Source organism: Periplaneta americana, chromosome 16 (assembly GCF_040183065.1).
Source record: "Periplaneta americana isolate PAMFEO1 chromosome 16, P.americana_PAMFEO1_priV1, whole genome shotgun sequence".
NCBI lineage: Eukaryota > Metazoa > Arthropoda > Insecta > Blattodea > Blattidae > Periplaneta > Periplaneta americana.
In genome coordinates, this window is record NC_091132.1 from 20,489,138 (window position 1) to 20,507,720 (window position 18,583).

Genomic DNA, 18,583 nt, shown 5'->3' on the forward strand with positions numbered 1-18,583 from the left:
ATATTATGTTAAATTTTTCTGGATATGTCTTAATTTCTTCTTGCAGTCGCTTTTCAACAGTTGGTAAAATTAATCTATCTGTGGGGAGATTGTAGCTTACATATACAGTTGTTTTAAGTTTTTTAGACAACCTGCTAGCTAGGTTTAATGACGTCGTATCACTGTGAACTCCCACCAGTCTTGTAGAAAGTGGCAATCTGTCATAGTTTGTGCTCAGTGCCATCGCTAGATCACTGAATGAAGGATCTGACACAGATCCTATCCAGATGAAGAGACTCTTCTCCATCTTCAAAACTTGGAAATACACTGGCATTTCAGTAACCTTTGCTCCAAAACAGTGACATTCAAAATTCGGCTTTACATACTCAATTGTTGCAGTTCCACCTTCAGTTGACAATGGTATGTGTTCTTCTGTTGTTGTCAACCTGGAATGATACAATTAAGATGTAACAGTAGATAAGAGTACGATTTCCTCCACAAGGAAATGAAATCAGGGGTCCTATGTTATAATTTGTTTATGGAAATTGTTCCCAAATCTTTTGACATAGGACGTCTATGAACTCGGTTTAGTATAGAGGCTGCACTTCAGGCTATGGGATAAACACAAATAATAGTATAGCTAGAACCGCTATACTTTTAAGTAATAGACTTACAACGATGATACTATAATATTATTATAGAGCAAGGAGTCCCGTAGTGGTAATGCCCAACGAAGTCGCGCACACTTCCCCCTCTCTCACTCAAAAGATTATGTCATTTTTCGGCTACACCATAGCATTAACCTAAACAAACCAAACCTAACCTGTCACTGATCCTAGATTATGTCCGCCATATTTACCAACTTTTTTTTTTTACCGAATATTGTTTTATTTACTTGTTTTCACTTCGGCTATGTTGTAACGTCATTGTCGTGTTGTGACATAATTAGTTCGTTAAACTTCACGAAAATTAAGCAACATTCTATACTAAAAAAATCCAAAACTTTCTCAAATACCATTTGGACATTATGAAATTGCATGGTAGGCCTACTTCATTAAAAAAATGTACAAACAATAGAAACCGCTGCAATGAATGTTTCGAGTTAAACTTAACTGAACGCTTGAGGTAACAAGGTTAAATGGATTGAAGTAAACTAAATGTTAGTGTTACTAACATTAAAAGTCAGTAAAGAATGTGATGAAAACATGTGAGAATGACAATGTGTATTTGAAGGTTAGAAATAGACGTTGACTTCAATACGAAACTTCACGTCGAACAATGAAATTAGAAGCAATGCCTGATAGAAATTTAAGTTGTTTAGTTTTACTAAATATATGTGCGAAATTACGTAAATACGTACATCTTTGATTGCTGTTTCTTTTGCACAATACTTCGTGGACAACTTTTATAATTAGAGTTTAAATCCACGAATTCCGACCATTTGTAAACACAGTGCTGCCAAATATATACCAGCAACAGTAATGCCAACATGTACGCCAATCATTAGGGTATCAACCCTAGACAAATAAATAGTACTAACTCTTCTATGGAACTATGGTATTTTATAGTAAGACAAAAAAAATTAAATAAAAACGTTTACTATGTGCGGCAATTTGTTTCTCTTATTTATGTAAATAACAATTTATGGCGTTTTTAATGTAATCTTATCATGCACAACAGATATAAGATTTTAAATATAGCATAATATTTTCTTAATAAAATTAAATTTTTTAAACTATAGATCTATTCCTGTATATGGAAAAATCTAAGCATCAAAAGTATATTTAGGCTATAATACATGGACTACAAATTTGCAATGAGAAATTTGTTAATGTTAATGAAAAGGCTGATGGCTGCATATTTGATTTAATATGGTCGTGTATAACAGAAATAATTATCTGCTGTTATGGAAACATTACACAGTTTGTAAGATCCCAAACAGAGGACTGGAAATCACGCGATTTTCCCAACAAATTCTATAGGTACTTATACTAAGTATCATTTCTTCAATTAGCTAATATTCTGAAGCTAGAAATGTGTTGTGAATTCCATAGTCACTTCATACAGATTTTTTTTTTAATTTTTAACTACAAAATTACATTTTCTTACGTAGTTATCACAGAAATTGTTACAAATCACACCACTCTTGTAAATTCTTTAAGACTGTACATTAGATTGCACAATTAAACTGTAAAGAATCAAGTTCCTAAAGTCGTATGATTTCTAATAATTTTTGTGATAAGTGTGTAAGAATGATTAAGTTAAATTTTAGTTAAAAATTGAAAAACAAAATCTGTAGAAAGCAATTAACAACTTATTTTTTAGCTTCAGAACACTAGCCAATTAAAGAAATGACACTTCTGAATAGTTCATTCTCAATTTGTAATGTTCTTTTATCCTTAAAACTAAAGAAAAAAGGTATTTTACTAACAATTTCAAATTAGTGTAACTGAAAATATTGAGATTAGGATAAATGTTTATACGACTTTTTTTGCTCAGAATGTATTCGGAAATAAGCTCCATAAGGGACGGTAAATCCTCGTGAATCTCACTCTGTATACAAAACGGACCAGATGGAAAACCACGACACACTTGGCATATTACACATAAAACTTTTCGTTCCCTGATTCTGTTATCCAGTTCCATAATCAAAATTTTCTCTAGTGACCCTTTGATAGAGATGTATTTATTTATGTCGAAAATATTTTGCAGCAAATTCAACATTACATTAATTAAAAAATAACATAAAATATTGAGACTGAAGAAGAGTCTTGTGGCTATGTACCTGAACAACATTTGCAGCCTGGCTACCTGGATGGAACTTCGAATGGAAAATAATAAGATCAAAGGATTTATATCAAAATTAATCAATTGTAATCATAAAATCGCATATTTATTTACTGGGAAATAACGTATTTCACAATATACATAAATAGTTAGTAAGCAACTTTACATACTTCTATTTAATTTATTTACATATTATTTACACTGCATACTTGTTTGTACTTTCAGACTTCAAATGTCAATATATTTTACATAAATATTAAATTATCAAAACTCGTTTCATCACGCATTACAGAGTGTATTGAAGATTCATGTGCTGAAAATTTTGGCAGAAATATAAAATGAAGCAAATGAATATTTAAAATTCAGAATCAATGAAAATGAGATATGGATTATAACAATGTTGATTTTATAATGCAAACAAATGAAGTAGAGGCATAAATGAATATGGAATCTCGTCATATAAATGTAAAATTACATATTGGAAAATGATGTGAATGTAAAAAATGTGTGTCGTGGACAATCCTGTTTGAAATTAAAGCACAAAAATTATACGATTTTAAAATCTGAAAATACTTAAAAAAAAAGACGTTTATTCATTCTTACATGCAGTATTCTTTCAGGATAAAGCGTTTTCGTAATATGACAAATGTTATTCAAACTCTAGCTCTCAATGGATGCACTACTTCTATACAGAAAATTTTGTTTATAAATGTCAGTTATAAGGTCAAATAGGATAGATGTGACACCAGATGTAAAACGTAAAATAAAAAAACACCAAACAGGACAAAATACTATACTGTGTTGAAATATAGTGCAATACTTTCTTCCATATTCAATACAGCAATCTGTGTTAAACTGAAAAAGTTCATATGCAATACCTAATTTTGTGCATTAATCAAAGTTTAAATTTTAGATGTAGCTTCGAGATTATTATTACAAAAACTGTGCGTGCTACTGTGGACACTAAAAAGAAAGTTACAAAAATTAATAGTGTACATTTTTTGGCAATACTTTGGTGAAATAATATTCAATAAATGTGGGGAATTAAATATTGTATAGTAAGCTTGATTCCAGGCATGGTTTAAGCTTTCCCTGATTATTTTACTATGTTGAGGGAAGTGTGACCTGAAGGTATGGGGCTAATGTGATCGCTGAGTTGTGTCGTTTATTTAAATATCCATATAACAAAAATCTCGTTTTTTTCTTAATATTTCATAGAACAGTTATTTTTACAGTTTTTGCCTTATGTTCATCATCATCGTCATAATAATAATAATAATAATAATAATAATAATAATAATAATAATAATAAAGGTAAAGGTAAAGGTATCCCCGTAACATGCCATAAAGGCACTTGGGGGGCATGGAGATAGAGCCCCATGCTTTCCATGACCTTGGCACTAGAATGAGGTGGTGTGGTCGGCACACGCTCTGACCACCTTTTACCCCCGGGAAAGATCTGGTACTCAATTTTATAGGCGGCTGAGTGAACCTCGGAGCTGTTCTGAAAGTTTGACGAGAAAAAATCCTGTTACCACCTAGGATCGAACCCCGGACCTTCCAGTCTGTAGTCAGCTGCTCTACCAACTGAGCTACCCGGCCGCCAATAATAATAATAATAATAATAATAATAATAATAATAATAGTCATCATCATCATCGAACTTCTACACTTTAGGTCTTCTTAGGCCTGTTCTGTCTAGATTTTTCCGTCTTTGCCGAAGGTGTCCCAGAGTTTTCCTTTCTTTGGGATTGTATTTAAGTGCCAACTTGTGAATCCAGTCCCTATCCATTCTTTCAGGTGTCTGTGCCAATTTTAGATTTCAGAAAAAAAAAAAAAAAACGTACCGGTATATGAATTGTCCAGGGATTTAGTATGATATAATAAATTGTTTATTGCTTAAGGTGTAAGGCCATTACCATTCTCAACTCTATTTTATATAATTATCTAACATTATAAAATACATGACAGATCCTATATGTTTTCTAATGCCAGGCGTTTGACAATAAAGTCATTTGACCTCTTGCACTCCAATATTTATGTTAGGCCTACATAACTGCAGTATAAATGTCATGAAAACATTCACACCTAGGAAAACACGAAGCACTGCTGACCTCACTAATATTTCACAGATGATTTGATAGCCTGAAGTAATTTTATATTATTTTTATTCTATAAAATTAATTCTCTGCATGACTGACTGAAGTTGAGAAATACTTGTAGTTCAACCTTTATGAAGTCCACAGTTTTTATATCTCACAACCTGAACATCATTAAAGATAAAATTCTTTCAACGTAGGCATTAGAGCCTGTTATACGGAACAGAAAACCAATTCCTTTGCAATATTTGGAAGGAACTTTTGTTACATTCCAATATGACAACTTCAGCTAGATCTAGTTTTTTTAAACAATTTCTTTAAATAGTGCCAACCTGCCAATACACAGCATTATAAAAATAAATTTCTCCATATAGGCTTAATACACTCCATGTTGAAAATAATTTATATTGCGCGGAACAAACATAGATAAATCTTAAATTAAGAAAGACTTATTTTAAGGTAGAGTAAACGCAAGAAGAGCTTGCCACGGAAAGCTGCGTGAACTTTCGGAAATGTTCGGGTGCACTCGACCTCGCTTCGATTTGATTGGCAAACTGTCGTCAGTTCTCAGTCGTCTGCTGGCTTGATGTTTCGAGTGAGATTTATCACAGAGCATGTAACGGAACCTAAACCTTGTTGCAGAGTAACTCCTAATAACATAACATTGTTGAAAATACAGAAGCACGAATTCTCTTACATATAAAATCACTGAATGAAATTACAAAGATGTTATAAGAAATATGTGATCGTGTAATAATTGATATTTGACGTTGTAATAAAATACTAATAACTAATACTATGTGATTTTATTAAAATGTTCCGATAACTAGCGTGGTACTATGGTCGATTTATTTTAATCTGTATACACTCCTTACGTTACGAGCAGAGCCTGTTTCATTTTTCATACATTTATAAACGTTATAAATAATTCCCTAGTTTGACTGTGTAACGTTTCATTAGCACTTCCTAATTTAGAGCCAACGGGTGGCATTGTTAAGTACATAGAATGTTATACAGAACTCTGTTATTTTACAAACACACTTTGAACTCTATAAAAATCCTGATATGAAGGATAAAACGCAGAATATGTAACGCATAAGCTGGCTTCTACTACCCGCTCTGCACAATACATTTCACGATACGAACAGCTCAAGACCGCGCTTTCGAATGCGCCCTGTAATCAGCATTACGTGATTCATAGCAGCCCTGTAACGAGCATGACGGCACGAGGACCGAATATTGTTCTCTGCACGTCAGTCAAATGGGCAAGCTTTCTTTGCGCTTCCTCTAAAAAAACGTAGTCTGGCAACCCTACTGACGATCCAGCCTCGTAAATCCCAATAATGGTCGTAAAAATCTCATTTGCACTGCTTCTAATTTTTGTCTGTCCTGCTTACTTATGATATCCCTAATATAATATGTAGGGCTTGCTTTATGTAAACATCATTTCCTGTTAATTAACGTCTGTTTACTAAGGTTTATATTTTAATAAACTATTAATTTTATTAATATTAATTTTGTAATTTTTATTAATTTTGTAATTTTTCATAGATGTTTTTCAACTGAGAACAGGATTCCTAAATATACAAATTGAGATAACTGCTATTTTATTTTTTTTTTTTTGTCAATTACAATTTAAATCCTTTGGATATGTTTTCTCTACCTTTGATTTTTGAAGTAGAAATTTTCATAGATCCAATTTTGCGCCATTAGTAACTAATCTTCTGATTTTGCCAAAATGATTTGATCATACGCATACAATAACATTTGAAGTTCACATTTTATACTAAATTCTTTGTGTTCGTACTATCTCAGTTTGTTCCTTTCTGATAACAAATTTCATTTTCTACATTCTACCGGATAGGCGTATTAAAATATAGCTTACTGTTTTTAAAACTGGTGTACAACGAATCTTGTTTGCATTACCTCAGTGGCGGCTCCTGCATATTTCTTAAGAGGAGGAAAGAAGTTAACAGCGCAAAATGACACCTTCTTAAGAGAAACAAGCTACAAATTAGCCTACATGCATACATGTAAGACCAGGCAGTGTTGGGGTTGGCCTTCCCTTTTGTATAGCAATAATCTGTTTTTGTAAACTGAGTTTCCTAAATTGTCCAAAATATAATATGTTTTCATTTCCATTCATTGTTGAATAATTGCACAAATTAACAATTACAAGGAAATTCACAACCTCGCAGCATTTTTCACGCACACTACAGCATCACACGTGTTGGAAGAGACCAGCTACTAACACGTAACCAGAACCGTTTTACGGAAATGGCAATGAGAAATAATCCGTTAGGAAAGCGAGAACACTGCACCCACCCACGTGGTCTGTGTTGCCACATGTATATTTCACAAGTTCAGTATCACATGCTTTTGAAGAATATCAGCTCTTGTAAAATCATATTACCATTATTGTTCAAAGCTGCCGGTGGCCGATTAATTTTTTTAAAGTAAAAAATAATGTAGTTTGCAGTACTTTCAATTTCAAATATATTTGTACAAAACTGACAACTTGGCTGTTGCCCTATCTAGTAGGCCTAGGCAATGAATGGAAGTGAATTTCGGAGGCCAAAAAGATCTGCGATACTAACTTAGAACTACTTCCTCTTTGTTTTATATAAATCCAACTTCAACTTTCAGATATCCTCGAAAGTTTCAAACCATGAATGTAGCTTATATAAAGTAGAATGAATATATTTTGATTTGTAATTTAAAAAAAAAGTTTATATAGTGTCTTTCATAGCTTTGTGTTAAAATTGTTTTAATGTGTCTCCTCGTAGATGACGTGTTATAGTCTGGTTGAATGCAGCATCGTTAGATGGCAGCGGTAGCGAGCTTGCTGCACGACCAGTCGGTTTCTATATTTCCCGCCCATGCGCTGATTCAGAGGAGGATCTCCTCTCTCTCCGTTCATTTACTTGCTTTAAAACTCTGCTTCTTTCTCTAGCCGCTAGCGCGCTGTTGTCTGTGTGTGTTAAATGCAGTAAAGGAGGAATAGATTGACTTTCCTCTACACAAACAATCTCGCATCCTTCTCACAGTTTTCTAGCAGCACATGAGTGCGCATGGTTTAAAACTCGATCAACCGAGGTTTTCTTACAGCTGTGGAACTTAAAAATTATCGAATTTTCCTCGAATTTCAAGGCATATATTTCATTTGATATTTACTTTCAAAAGAAGAAAAATGTGAGGAGGACGTTCCTCCCTTCCCTCCGCCGAGGAACCGCCACTGCATTACCTTCAAGATGGCTGAAGGTAATGTAATTTAATTATGAAAACAGAAAATTAGATAAGTTGAAATTAGCCACCATGCACTTGTCCCAGAAGCAAATTACACCATCAATGTGTATGCCAAGAGTTACACTTCCCCCAAATGATTGGGAAAATACTGTATAACCCACAGATAGTGTTTTAATTAACAAATCTTACCTCCTACATAGCTATGTCAAGGAAAATATTGATAATTTTGCAACTTATAAAGAACCTAAAAATATCGCCTCTCAAATTTTTAAATTTCTAGCTAAAACATTAATATATTAAATTATACAATCTCTGGATTATGCTTATCCCATTAGACCTTATAACAAAGATCATATTATAACCCATTACTTGATTAGATATATAACTGAATTAACATTCATATATATATATTTTTCAGGTATAGCATACCTAAATTGCTACTATCACCATTATATCAGATCAATGGTTCTCAGAACATTTTTTGCTTGCAGCAAAGAAATGTTTGCTGGCACACTGCATTTATGCATACGTTTGCCATTATTATTAATATTGTCTTTGAATGTAATCCATTAAATTACCTCCTTCTTCCAGTAAAAATAAACAGCGTAAAGAACTGAAAATTCCTTCTAAATGTACTTTGTGATGCAGAAAAGCATAATTTCTTAAAACATAAAAACGTTACTAAATCATTCTTCAGAGAGACTCCTGGAATATTGATGTAGGCTCTTTTCAAATGAAATGAGACAATTACGAGGGTGAATAAGTAAGCCCTAATTTTAAATGGGAAGCCCTGGGTTTACATCACTACTGTTGGATGTTATTTTGAATGTGGTGATGCCAAATTTAAATTACCTAACTTTGATAATTATTTATTTATAAGACATTCTGTATGAAATAGTGAAAGATTTGTAGAAAATGAAGCATAGAGAGTATTGTACAGAAGCATTAATTTGTATTCCCAGTCAAAGTTAATCGAATTATTATCGTCTTTCAAGGATATCTGTTGGGAAACAAAAAGACATACTGATATAAAAAAGGCATTGTAAACCCTACTATTATTATGTAATCATAATAGCATTCAGCTTGTTTTCCTATTTTAGATCTGAATAAACTATCTATTGATAACACATTTTAGGTGTTAACACATTAAGGGATTGGACACGAGTTTGGTGCTCCTTGCAACAAAAGAATTCAAATAACCCAACAATTTTACATGTCTTTCCTGACTCGGTAAGTATGAGTGACCGCCATAAAATATTTACCTCTTTTCCTTTAAGATAAGCTCACACGCAATATGCCTAACCAATTTGATTTAATTTCAATTTTAAATGTGTAATTAAATGTTTTAATGAGATTCAATTTAAAAGTTTTGTATTTACATTTTTAATAAAACTGATATTTTTTTGTTAATATATTATATAGATAAAGGCCATATATATCGATTGTAACAAAGAAAACATCCTTGTATAATAAACAAGGCCGTGATATAGCATAAAGTGTAGTAAGTTTACTATTTTAGTGGACTATTCTTATTAATGTTATAAAATAAAAGTGCACATAAGAGTGTTTGGTGAAGTATATTTGACTGAAGGGAGATTAAGTTGAAAAATAAATAAATAATAATAAAAAAAAAACAAATGAGCGTAAATATTTCCTTTCTATTGCAGGACTGGACTTACTGATCAACCTCTGTATTGTTTCAGGACATTATAGTTTTTCCACGTAAATAAACTTTAAACAAAATTATTTCTGATTTTCCTTTCAATTGCATTAATATTAAAAAGTTTCAATTACAGAACCATCAGATCAGAACAATCAACCCTAATGAATTTCATGCACTACTTCAATTCATACTATATGCACTTCTATACAAAGAATTTAAAGCGTAAGGATATGGGCTATGGTCGAACTAGATGTCCAACAAAGCTGGCTTCGTTTCTTTGGCACACTTCAGAACAGACTGAATAAGTTTCACGAAGCCTGTGTCTTTTGGTTTCTCCAGGCCTCGAAGAAGGCGGTTCTTCATTACAGCAACAAATTCTCTATTACTAAGTTGACCATCAACTGCAACAAAAACACAAAAATTCTTAAATGAACTCTTTCATTTAGACTAAACTCCATTGAACAGAACCTTATACCGGTAATGTTAACAATGAAATATTGGTAAATGACTAACACACAACTGCCACTTTGTAGCACACTGTAAAACCACTTGGATAACCTATAAATTACAGTGGACACTTAGAAACATAATGTGAATTTTGTGGTAGCTATAAACCAATTTTTCAGGAGTACCAACACATGCAAAGATTATGCTACAAGTGAATATGCATCACAGCAACCTTGTCACAGTCCTCGAATTTTTACAAACTGTATTTTTGATCCATGGAAAATACTCGTGTTAAAATAAAAAGATAAAAATGTTTTCGTAAAACTGTTTTCCATTTCTACATTCTATTTTTTGTCCAGCAGGGTTACTACAGAATTTTCTATTTTTTTTTTCCCCCCTGTCAATTTTCATAAAGTTCTCTGACCAAAAATTTGATTTTTTTATTACCTACACTTATTTCTTGAAAAGGACGTCCTGCAAGTGACTACCACTAAGATGTAAATGTGCTTTGTCAGAAATCCCCAAAATGCCAATAAAGTCTTCATCTTCATCTTCATCCATGAGATATAAAATCTCACAAAACACCCTTCTGTTGAGAATATAGCGATGTTTTAATTGATGTAGCCTACTGTGTTATTATTTATTTAGGAATATATTTGAAGGTTACACGGGAAAAACGAACAATGTCACATTTCCGTTAAGGGTGAGATAATGATCTATTTCAGTATATTACTGCAAAATTTATTGAGTTTCTACTTGAAAAGGAAATGATGAGTGTATCCGTGGTTTTAATTCTCATTTACCACTTTTGGTAAAAATAACTCTAACGTTTGTAGTAATACAGTGAATTAGATAATGACATCACCCTTAACAGCATTGTGACATTGTTCTTTTTTCCCGTATACCCTTCATTTATGATGATCACTTTCAGGTGTTAAATGTAAACTAAGTTTGTAAGTACCTAGTTGACTAGTTTCAGCTTAATAGAAGCCATCTTCAGAACTAGTTGACTACAACTAAGATGAAACTAGTCAACTAGGTACGTACAAACTTAATTTATATTTAACACGTGAAAGTGATCATCAAAATATATTCCTAAGTGATGTAGTGTTAAACGTTGTGTAATCAAGATATACCAGTATTATTTATTATGTTTTGTTTTTGCTAAATTTGAACTTTTTATCTTTTTTGCTCAATTAATTAATTAGTACCTAGTGTGTTGAATGCTGCTTTGCAGGTTTTCATTTTGTTTGATCCTAATACCGTATCATCTAATTACATGAAGACATTTATATTTTTCCCTTCAAGACTCATAAAAGCAGTCAAAAGAAGCGCACACTTGAATGACATGGTACTATTGTTTCAAACTTAAAAAACCGTGACTCGATGCTTCACATCATAATTAAATAGAAAATATTTTAATATCTAATTACATACATACATATTGCTGGTTTTTATATATAAATACTAATGATTATTACCAGTGATGTATTTCTAAAAAAAAAGTGACCTGGCTCTGGATTTCAACAGTAGCAATAGTAGTTGTCTCCGTCATCACCATTGTCTTCATCATCACTTTTCCGCAAGAGTACTTATGGAATGACAGACGAAAACAGATAGGTTCGAATCTAGATGAAGAGGGTGTTAAGTCTGCGAGGTAGTTCTCACTATCAAGTTGTTTAAATATGAAAAAAATATGGATTTTTATAAATGTAAAATTTGACAATATGAAAAAAAATGTCCTGGTGATGCCCAGCCTCGAGAAATAGTACTTTGGCGCTGCCAGGGTCCACCAGGCCTGAAATACATCCCTGATTATTATTAGAAGGGAGTGAGTAAACATAGCCACTGCATCTGAACTTACGATTTTCATCGAAGATGGTGAACACCACATCTATTACATGGTCAGTGAGGTCGACGTGGGCAACTGTTTTTGCAACATGCTTCAGAGTTGCTGAAAGAATAAACCCATTCTCAGCAATTGAAAATACGATAAATAACAAATTTTAAATATCAGAAAAATATTACCATTAAGTAACATACCTTGGTCAATGGAAGCACCGGCTATGTGGTAAAATGTTAGAGCTGTATCCACGTCGTTTATGTTATTTAAGAAGTGGTAGAACTTCAGGTAATCATCTCTGCTTATTCCTTTTGCGTTATCCTTGAACCTGAAACATACGAATAAGCAAATTTACGAAATCTGTTTATTTCTTTGATTGGGATTTGCATTTTAGCTCTTTTATATGAAAAATAATAGAACTTCAAAACCTTACAGTGTTTATATGTTGAAATACACCTTAAATTTGCCGTACAGCCATGTAGGAGTTATATTATTCTTTTAATATTTTAATACTGTGAAATGTTAAAGTTTTATCATATTTTGAATCTGTTTAAGTTCTCCTTGTCTTAAGACTCCATTACTTATATTATTCTCCCATTTTTTTGAAAGCCAAAATACAATATAAAAAGGCCTGAACATTGACAAATTATTTACTACAATTATGCTAAATCTGACAACACTGGCCTCTTTTTGCTTTTTCGATACTTAAAAAAGATAGCAGTGCCATACTTCCCCATTTCTGACTACACCCTCTCTACTACTCATTCAACTATCACTCGTTTGTATTTGTTTGCGCATTCAGTCTTAAACTGTACTTTAGTATTGTGAAAACCTAAATGTTAAAGAACTGAAAATGAGTACTGGCAAACAAAAAACGAGTCTTAAGAGTATTTTTAATCCCCCCACAAACCAAGTGATTTATTGAAGTTCCCACCTTTAAAACTCCCCCAATTTTGGAAGTAAAAACAAAGAAAAAAGGAGAATCTTATAGCCGAGTAAAACAGTAAATCATCTACATGTATCAATATATTCATTTTGGCTCTTCAGATCTTGCCAGATACATTCAATGGCCGCCTCTACAGTGACGTCATTCAGAAGAGAAGGTATCACACAGCCTTCCACAAAATTGTGACATTATAGCAGAGTGTGAAGCAGGTCAAAGTATTGTGGACAAACATAAAAGTGGTAACGCTCTAAAGGAGAGAAAGCTATTGTTTTGAATGTTTTTAATACTTTCCTCAAACGCCAATGAAACAGCTACCACCTTGTTCTCACTCCACAGCAGGGCTACAAATATGTGTGAATGCTCTTTAACCGACGCTAGTTGCTATATAAGCATTTTGATAAACATAAAAGTCAAATAACAATCACACCAAAATGAAAGGGATTGCAAGTTTCTCCCTCTCTTTAGCTCTGATTTTGCCAAAATGATCTGTTCATATGCATAGAATAACGTTTGAAGTTCACATCTTATACCGAGTTCTTTGTGTTCATACTACCTCAGTTTGTTCCTTTCTTGTAACAAATTTCATTTTCTACATTCTACCAGATAGGCACATTAAAATACAGCTTACTGCTTTTAAACTGGTGTACCACGAATCATGTTTGGACTACCTTCAAAATGGCTGAAGGTAATGTCATTTAATTATGGGGGGGGGGAGGGGGAAATAGACAAGTTTAAGTTAGTCACCATGCACTTGACCCAGAAGGAAATTACACCATGAATGGACTATGAACATGGTCACAGCAGGTTTATGCGGAAAGTCAGGAATTAAATGCGGTTTTTATAGTAAATTTTTCCAATGAGAATTTTCTGTAGTATTTAATATCTGGACATCATAATTACTTTTAATTTCATTTTAATAACTTGTTTCATTGAATAATATGAAAAATTATAGTTTTGCTTTTGTTCAATTTTAGTGCCTTTCTTTGCTAGAATGTCAGTTCTCTCATTTTCGCTTACCCGCAATGTGTGGGAACCCACTGAAGAACTATGCTTTTATTTAAACTTTGGATTTGTTTAATCATTGAATGGATTTTTTTTATTTTTTCAATTTTTGGTTGATTTGTTGATACTACTGATTGTATTGTAGCTTTAGGGTCACTTGACATGAATATATTCTTGCAATAATGAATCCAAAGAAATAAATTTTGAAGGGATGTATACATAGCTTCAACTTCTCCATCAAAATTTGTGGTCAATTTAAGTGAAGTCCTACACATGTTAACGCTGATATCCTATTGCATATCTATTTCAAATTCGAATGCGCATGTGGAAAGGGTATTTTCTGTTTTGAAAAATAAGTGGGGGGGGGGGGAGGAACAAACATTCCACAGAGCTCACGAAAGTTGGGATCGAAGTTACCGGTACTTTAAATTTTAATCATAGTAGTCATTCATATTTTGAAGCAATTAACATAGATTAAACCTTGCTATGCTAAAAATTAACAAAATATCAATAACCGTAATAATGTGATAAATTCAGCTTATATAAATTTGTATTTTTCACTACAAATCAGTAATTTCATTGGATAACTTAGTGGCAGAAAACCATTTCAAGTGTTTTTTAAATCTAAAACCCAAGTAAGTTAATATAATTAGCTGTTAATTAGTAATTCAGTGTAGTGTTTTTGGGTATGTACAAAACTATGGCAATAATATGCATGGTGTGCATATGGGTTGTTGTTTAGTCAACTGTTCGAAGACAGGTCTGAACCTCACAAGTGATACCAAAAAGGCACCATTCATAAGGCAACTAAGCAACTAAGCCAGAAGATAATAAGATTAAGTATTCCGTATGTAAATATTTGTATTTAGTTTTATATACCGTAGTGTTCAAATTGTTTCAAATTTCCAGGAAATCTGTAGCCATTGAAACTGTAGAGAATGAACTAAGCTTACTTTAATGGAGATATAAGCATAATTTCATAAATTTTAAGTAAATAATGTTTGAGATAGGATGGCCAGTCCCTTTCCCCCTCCATTGCATACATCACCGACTAGTTACATCAGACTTCAAATGTGCATATGGGGTTCTCTCAAATTATGTGCATTTTTCTTGCAATAACCATTACACCTCAAGGCTAGACCTCATCTTGTCTCTTACAGGCATTCTGAAAACCTGATAACCCTCCGTAGACCACCCTTGATCTTTCTTATAAAAATAAAAAAAAATATTTCGGGAAAATTTCAGTATATGGTAACCTCACTGTCAACAGTTCATCTTAAAACATTAAAAGGAAAAGACCCGTCTGTGTTTGTCGAATGCACATCATCATGCTTACGAAAAGACACTCTCCAGTACCACTAAGTAATTTATTTTGTGTGGACAAGGTTAGAATTTTGGGGGAAGAGGGAAAGGAAGGTAACCGTGTCCTGAAGTTTATCGAAATATTTATTTTCATTTAGGGTTAATTACACTCTTTTCAAGCTGTCTTGTGTGTATAACACCTTCAGAGAAATTGAGAAAGAGCTTCATAAAGAGAATATGTTACAGACTATTTTTGAAATAGGTATAAAATGCAATGTCTGCTGAGCTTTCCTTGAACATAGATTAAAAAATAGCGACACAAACTCCCACACAAATATTCAGTGGTATACTCCAAATATACGAGTTCAAAAAGAATTTACAATTTAGAAAGAAAACTGTTTGCTCATATTTCAGTTACACAAAGAACTGGTTACAAAGAGTATGAGGTAGGAAAATGATGCTTTTAACAATGTAATAACTCTGTTCAAAAGGAATACATAATGTTTTCGTGTACTTCAACATGTGGTAAGTTTATCGGTAGGAAGACAATTTTGTATGCTCCACAAGAGCAGCAAGAAAATGAAAAAAAGTGCCTCTCCCCTGAATTATTAAATGCATCTATACTAATAATAAATCTGTAGCCGAAATTTTTCTGGTAATTTTCGATTTTTCAAAAATAATTGGTCCTAATATATATAATTAACCGCCCTGAAACCGAAAATAGCTTTTTTGACATTTTTGTTTGTATGTATGTCTGTCTGTCTGTCTGTCTGTCTGGATGTTTGTTACCTTTTCACGCGATAATGGCTGAACCGATTTATATGAAAATTGGAATATAAATTAAGTTCGTTGTAACTTAGAATTTAGGCTATATGACATTGAAAATATTTTATTTAAAAGGGGGGTTATAAGGGGGCTTGAATTAAATAAATCGAAATATCTCCCTTATTATTAATTTTCATGAAAAATATTATATAACAAAAGTTTCTTTAAAAATAATTTCCGATAAGTTTTATTCTATGCAAAATTTTGATAGGACCGATATTTAATGAGATAAATGAGTTTCAAAATTACAATAACAACGCCAGCTAAGGCGGTATAATGAAATAAAAAACAAATGACTTCGTCTATAAGGGGCCTTGGACAACAACAATCGAAAGCTATGAAACATAGCCTACAGAGAATGTTTCTGTGTTTGTATGAAGTAATGTCGGAAGCTAAATTAACCGACTTGTATAATTAATATTATTAATTCACCATTGGAAAGTGTAGTTTCTCTAGATGGACATAATGCTATAATGTTATTACAGTAACTTCTGAGTGAATCGAGGACAGGTAAGATTAAAATAGCTTCTTATGCACAGAAAACTTGATAGCCTATTCTATACATTCGTTTCCTATATTTCCAAAAATAATTTTTATGGCCGAATGCGTGGTCTCTGGATCAAAATGATCGCATTTTAATTTTTTTAATACAATTTCAATTAAGTAACATATTAAACGATTTATCCTTCTATCAAACACGAATGTTCCCTGGATCAAATGTCCTATTTTAATTATGTAATTACTTTATATTTATTTCTAACGGGTGCAGTGGAGCGCACGGGTATGGCTAGTATGGTAAATATGATAATCACAGTTTGTATATCTGGGGGAGGGGGGAGGGGACACAATGATGCTCCTATACCTCAGGATAAAGTAACAACAAATTCTCAGGATAGTGATTTGATATCTTGTCAATTTTGTGGAAAGAAATTATAAAAGAAAGCATGGTCCAGGGGTGGCCCGTCCTTATGTGCTACAGTGCTACAGCACAATGATATTTTTTGCTCAAGTAAAGTGTTTGCAATACCATAGTATTTGATCTGCCATTTGACAATTTCCCGTTGTTATGTTCATGACGCATTATAGAGTGTTTAGTCTTCGCTCTTCGCTCTTTGGTGCCTCAGGGGGTTCGTTGTGCTACTCAAAACTTACATGAGAATGTAGACAGTTAATGCGCATATGCGAAGCTGAAATAACTGCTCTGATTGGCTATTTTTACGCGGGGAAGTGCTGTAGTGAGCTTCAGCACAACACAGCTTGGAGATTGCAAAAGTAAAGCGTAAGGAAAGAATGCTTGTTTGTGGAGGAACTCGGAACTATGTACAATATATTTGGTAATTCAAATGTTCGACTGCTGCTGCCATCTAACAGTTTTTTGAGGTACCTCCGGAATCAATCAGCAAGCGACGGAAAATTAAATCCCAGAAAATTGATGACAAGTAGGTATGTAACCGTATAATTCAGGAAACTACTCATCGTTTCCAATCTTTAAGCTACCTAGACGCAACAAAATTGTTAAACAGCGAATTTTTTGACAATTTTTTGCATAATTTTCCTGAACGCGAACTTGAAGCTGCTGTCAACAGCTATACTGTACTGAACAAAAGAATGTTAAAGACACAACTTGGAGTTCTATACGGAAGATCCGACTTCAGAAATATACATGGCTGTTCAATTGTTACAAAACATAGTCTCCAACAATTCACAGGATCCATTCTGTGAAGTAACGAAGTTGTTAAATATTTTGGTTACAACACCAATGACCACTGCTGAGCCAGAAAGATGTTTTTCTTGCTTGAAACGCATAAAAAAGTTTTTAAGGAACACTATGTCCCAGGATCACCTCACTGCTCTTGCAATACTGTCAATAGAAAAGAGTATAATGTCCAGGATGGAGGAATTTAACGTTTAACACCAGGGTAATTGACAAGTTCTGCAGTAGGAAGGAACTCCATATTTCGTCACTAGGCGAGTCTCAAATTAAGATAAATGCATATAAGTGTATACAGTAGGCCGATATAGAGATTGTAGCACACTCATTATTTTGACCACCAGCCGCTACTGGCATGGTCTAGTAATACATACCGGCAGATCACATCCCTTACAGCATAGGACAAATATATTAAAGAAATATCCCAGTTGGAGGAGAAATAAACATAATAATTATGAGCCTCCTCCTTCCACACTCCATACAACCGAAGTAACAAACCATTCAACTCCACTCATTCAGCTAATAATGCTAAAACGTTGGAAGAATAAATTCCAAAAGATATTGAAATATTCAAGCGCGAATTACTGATACTGAATTGGAGAGATCAATTAAAAAACTTCTGTAATGAAGAAACTTTCTAAGTTATTGTTGTTGTTGTCTAATGTGCTGCATCTAACAATGAAGTCATTAGCAAACTTTCTCTAAAGATGTGGAAGGATTTTGTCAATTTCTG

At 33.1% G+C, this 18,583-nt stretch overlaps 1 protein-coding gene across 6 annotated transcripts in view; it reads right to left on the reverse strand.

The window, feature by feature from the left end:
- Positions 1-2,842: 2,842 nt before the first annotated feature.
- Positions 2,843-18,583, reverse strand: part of MICU1 (Mitochondrial calcium uptake 1) — a 343,655-nt gene continuing 327,914 nt past the window's right edge. For all 6 annotated transcript variants that reach the window (XM_069849135.1, XM_069849136.1, XM_069849138.1 and 3 more), the window contains 3 exons: positions 12,265-12,392; positions 12,086-12,175; positions 2,843-10,175 (listed from right to left, as the gene is read on the reverse strand). In XM_069849135.1, coding sequence (XP_069705236.1) covers positions 10,021-10,175; positions 12,086-12,175; positions 12,265-12,392 — 373 coding nt within the window. In that variant the 3' untranslated portion in view covers positions 2,843-10,020. The remainder of the gene's footprint in view (positions 10,176-12,085; positions 12,176-12,264; positions 12,393-18,583) is intronic.